The sequence below is a fragment of the Rhea americana genome, unplaced genomic scaffold (genome assembly GCF_003343005.1).
Source record: "Rhea americana isolate MKP2758 unplaced genomic scaffold, rheAme1 scaffold_423, whole genome shotgun sequence".
Classification (NCBI taxonomy): Eukaryota; Metazoa; Chordata; class Aves; order Rheiformes; family Rheidae; genus Rhea; species Rhea americana.
This window is the reverse complement of record NW_028186561.1, coordinates 16,139-19,487: the sequence shown is the minus strand read 5'-3', so window position 1 is coordinate 19,487 and position 3,349 is coordinate 16,139. Positions and strand designations below refer to the sequence as shown.

The 3,349-nt window shown below is 59.2% G+C and overlaps 1 protein-coding gene across 1 annotated transcript in view; it reads left to right on the top strand.

The window, feature by feature from the left end:
* PDE4B (phosphodiesterase 4B) overlaps positions 1-3,349 on the top strand; it is a 191,900-nt gene that overhangs the window by 177,532 nt on the left and 11,019 nt on the right. The window contains exon 8 of the mRNA XM_085315232.1: positions 708-905. Coding sequence (XP_085171358.1) covers positions 708-905 — 198 coding nt within the window. The remainder of the gene's footprint in view (positions 1-707; positions 906-3,349) is intronic.

The window sequence follows — 3,349 nt, the reverse complement described above, 5'->3', positions numbered from 1 at the left end:
ACGTGTTGTCCCGTTGCCGAGCCCGGCGAGGCGCGGGAGCACCTGAGGGTCAGCGCCCTGCCCGCGGAGTGGCCGGAGGCCAGACCAAGGCGTTGCGTACTCGCTCCCGACCTTGGGCTCACACGCACGCATGAGTAATTTCCCTCCTACGTGTAAATCGTTTCCGGCCTGGGCTCCCGTTCCCGTCCCTCGTCCGGGCAGGTAAATGGCAGCGTTCCTGCTCGCTTCCCAGTGGCGGGCGCCCAGCGGTTCCTAGGAGAAACGCCGTGGARATGAATGACACCAAAAATTAAACCCAGGCCGCTGCATCCGAAGCGGTTGCCAAGAGCGGTTCGGTTGAGCAGGGCTAAGCCCAGCTGCATCCGTGCAGAAAGCGGAGTCGCGAGTTGTCCCGGYGCCACGAACCGCTTTGCTGGGCGGCTCGCCGCGGGCCGCGGAGGAGCCAGCGGTGCCGCCTGTGCGTCAGGAGGGTGGGTCGCCGGCGACGGAGGCTGTAAACGTTCTTCCACGCTGGAGATCTGCAGCAAGATTCATCCATCAAAGCGCGGGGTGGGACGGCTCCCGCCTAGGTGTCCCGGCAGAAGCCAGCAGGATCGCAGCAGCTCTTTTATCTCGCAGTTGCCCTCAGCTCCTGTAAATGACTAAACTTTCTTAAGCAGCTTCTTTGAATAAGGACTCTTGGCCTCAGGGAGCCTCAGCTGGTATAAATCGGCTTCAAAGGGTTTCCATCAGCAGCAGCTCCATCCTCCTGCCTTTCTTCTCTCCGGGGAGCGCAGGAACACCTCGGATGCTGGGCTCCCAACAGGACTGGGAACTGGAGGAGTGGCAGGACTGTCGCCAGGGTCTGCTTTGGCCTGGAAAGCCAAAGAGCTGAGTGTGCATTAGCAGCTCTCTCCGTAACCTTCGTAAGTAAGGTGGAACATTTCGTTCCTACGAAGCCAGAAAAGCTGGATTTACGGTGTGGAAGCACTGGGCAGAAGGGAGGATCCGTGTGTCGTGGCTGGGCGCGCACCCGGTGCGCCCGTGCGCCCAGCCTGGCAGAGAAATGCCCGCGGCTTTTACCTGCTCTAGGGAGCGCCAAGGGCAGAGTGCGGCGCCAGCGGTGAGGACAGGCCACGTCCGTGCRGGGCCACCGAAGCGATGACCGCGTGCACGCGGCCGAGCCGGGGAGGGAGCTGGCGTTCCCCGTTGCAGAGGAGAGGGGAAGAGCATTGCCGCTAGCAATGCCAGCCTGATCCCCTTGCTCCAGATGGATTTGGACCTCCATTACCCGGCTAGAAGATCAGGTGTACTTTTATGTGTATTTGGTTAAAAAAAAAAATTAATTCGGGTTTCCTCTTTCTTTACAACATTTGTATTCTTTCCGTAAGTTGGATGTGCGAGTTCGCAGGTCTTGTGGCGGGGATGGGGTGGAGAGAGGGAAGCCCAAGCCTGGTTCTGCCTCTGGCTGCTCCGGTGGCTCCGGGTGGACGTGCCCTGCCCTGTACGCGTTCACACGCGCGYGCGTCTCCTCCGCCCCTCGGCTCCCCCGGTTATTTCCTTCGCGAGAGGCCCTGGGACGGTTATTGGTGACGGAAGCAGCGATACGAGGCCGCGCGTGTGACCGGCGCGGCCGTAGCGGCGGAGCTGCGGCGTCGCCTGCTCGGCGGTGCCCAGCTCCGTGGCCCGCGCCCTCGGCACCCCGAACCCGCCCCCCGCAGCGCCCTGGGGTGGTTACCGAGCGTGCCTTCGGCCTGCCTCGTTCTGCGCCAACGGCGGTTTTTTCTTCCRAGTGCGTCGTGTTGTTAAGGAGATACTGCATAGTGCCAGCGTTGTTCGGATGGTAAATCACAGTGCCATGTGCAACGCCCGGGGGCATTCCCATGCACGTACCCAGCACCGTAGGTGTCCTGGCCGGATTTGGCAGCGATAGTGTTTTCAGCAGTGCTGTAATATTGCTGTCTCCGTTTATAAAAGGTTGCTGATTAAAAGCCTGGAAGAGTGGGTAAGATTAAGGCTGTTAGAGGAGATGAAGGGGACAGATTTCAGTTTAAAGATCAGATATGAGAGTCCAAAGGTTTTTTATCTAGCCTAATCTCTGCTGCAGATGGCTGTGTGACCTTCTGTAGGCCATTTAATTGCTTTGTGCCTCTGTGAAAAGGCAAGAGCTACACTTTGTACTTTAATAAGCTTGTTGTCAGGTAGAGGCATTTTTTCAAAATGTTTGTCTACCGCTTGAAGTCATTTGTCTGAAAGAGGTGATTGTTCGTATAGGAAATCCAGTTGATTCAGCTGTGCTTGCAGTTGTTTGTGTGATCATCTGATTGTGGTGTTTTTCTTGTAAAGATGAAGGCTTCGATCCCGGGAGATGTTCCAGCACGTGTTCAGCTGCGAGTCGCAGGCAGCGTGTTCACGTGCTTGGCGGATGCTTGGCAAGATGTCGTTTGGAGGAGCGGTGGAATCGCAGCTCCCTCTCGTCTGAGGGGCTTGCTTTCATCGCTTTTGGACCTCTTTCATTGCTTTTGACGCTGGCTCTCCATCACCTAAGGTTTCTCTTACGAGTTTCAAAGAGGCTTCTGCTCCTCCTTGTTGGACTTCATGAGCAGACGTCACCCCTCTGTGCCCCCCGCGCTCTGGGATTCCCCACTTCAGCAGCAGGCATCAGCCACACCTTGCCCTTGACCATGTCTCCTGTGCAACCCTAAGCACGTCAAGAGAAGAGGGACACGTGCTGGGAGACGTCCCCAGCCCTGTGATGGGGCCCCGTACCCGGCCGCTCTTGCACGCTCGTTCTCCTCAGGGATTTTCAAACCTGACACCGTAGCGTGCCTCACCTGTTCGCTCCCCGTGCGCTGGTCCCTGGTCGAAGCTGGTGAACTGACTTGCCTTCACTGCTTTCGCGGTCCTTTGTAGCCCCCAAATTGGGGGTGTTTGCCTGTGCTTGCTGCTATGAGGTTGCCCAGGGCCATGGGGAAAATACCGAAGGACCTGGAAACCGGCAGGGAAGCTCTTGCTTGCTGAAGGTTGCCTGGCGGGAGCAGCGATACGGGACGCAGGATTTCAGCCGGTGGAGTAACTTGCAAAATGAGGTCACGCCGGTGGGGATGGGCAGATGGCTGCAAGGAGACCGCCACGAGTGGCRGCGGCAAAGAGGCCGGGCGGCTAGYGCCCGCTCTCCGCGTTGTACCGCGGGGAAGAGGGGTGGCCTCGGCACGCGGCCTCCGCCGGGCTCGTTTAAATGTGCACGGCGCTTCCCCCGTTTTAACCCCCCTTGCGAAAAGACGGCAGCGTCGGCGGCGCCGGCAGCCCCTCGGAAAGCGAGCGGCGGCGGTCGCGGGGGCCCGCTGCGCCGCCGGGGCCGGGGAGAGCG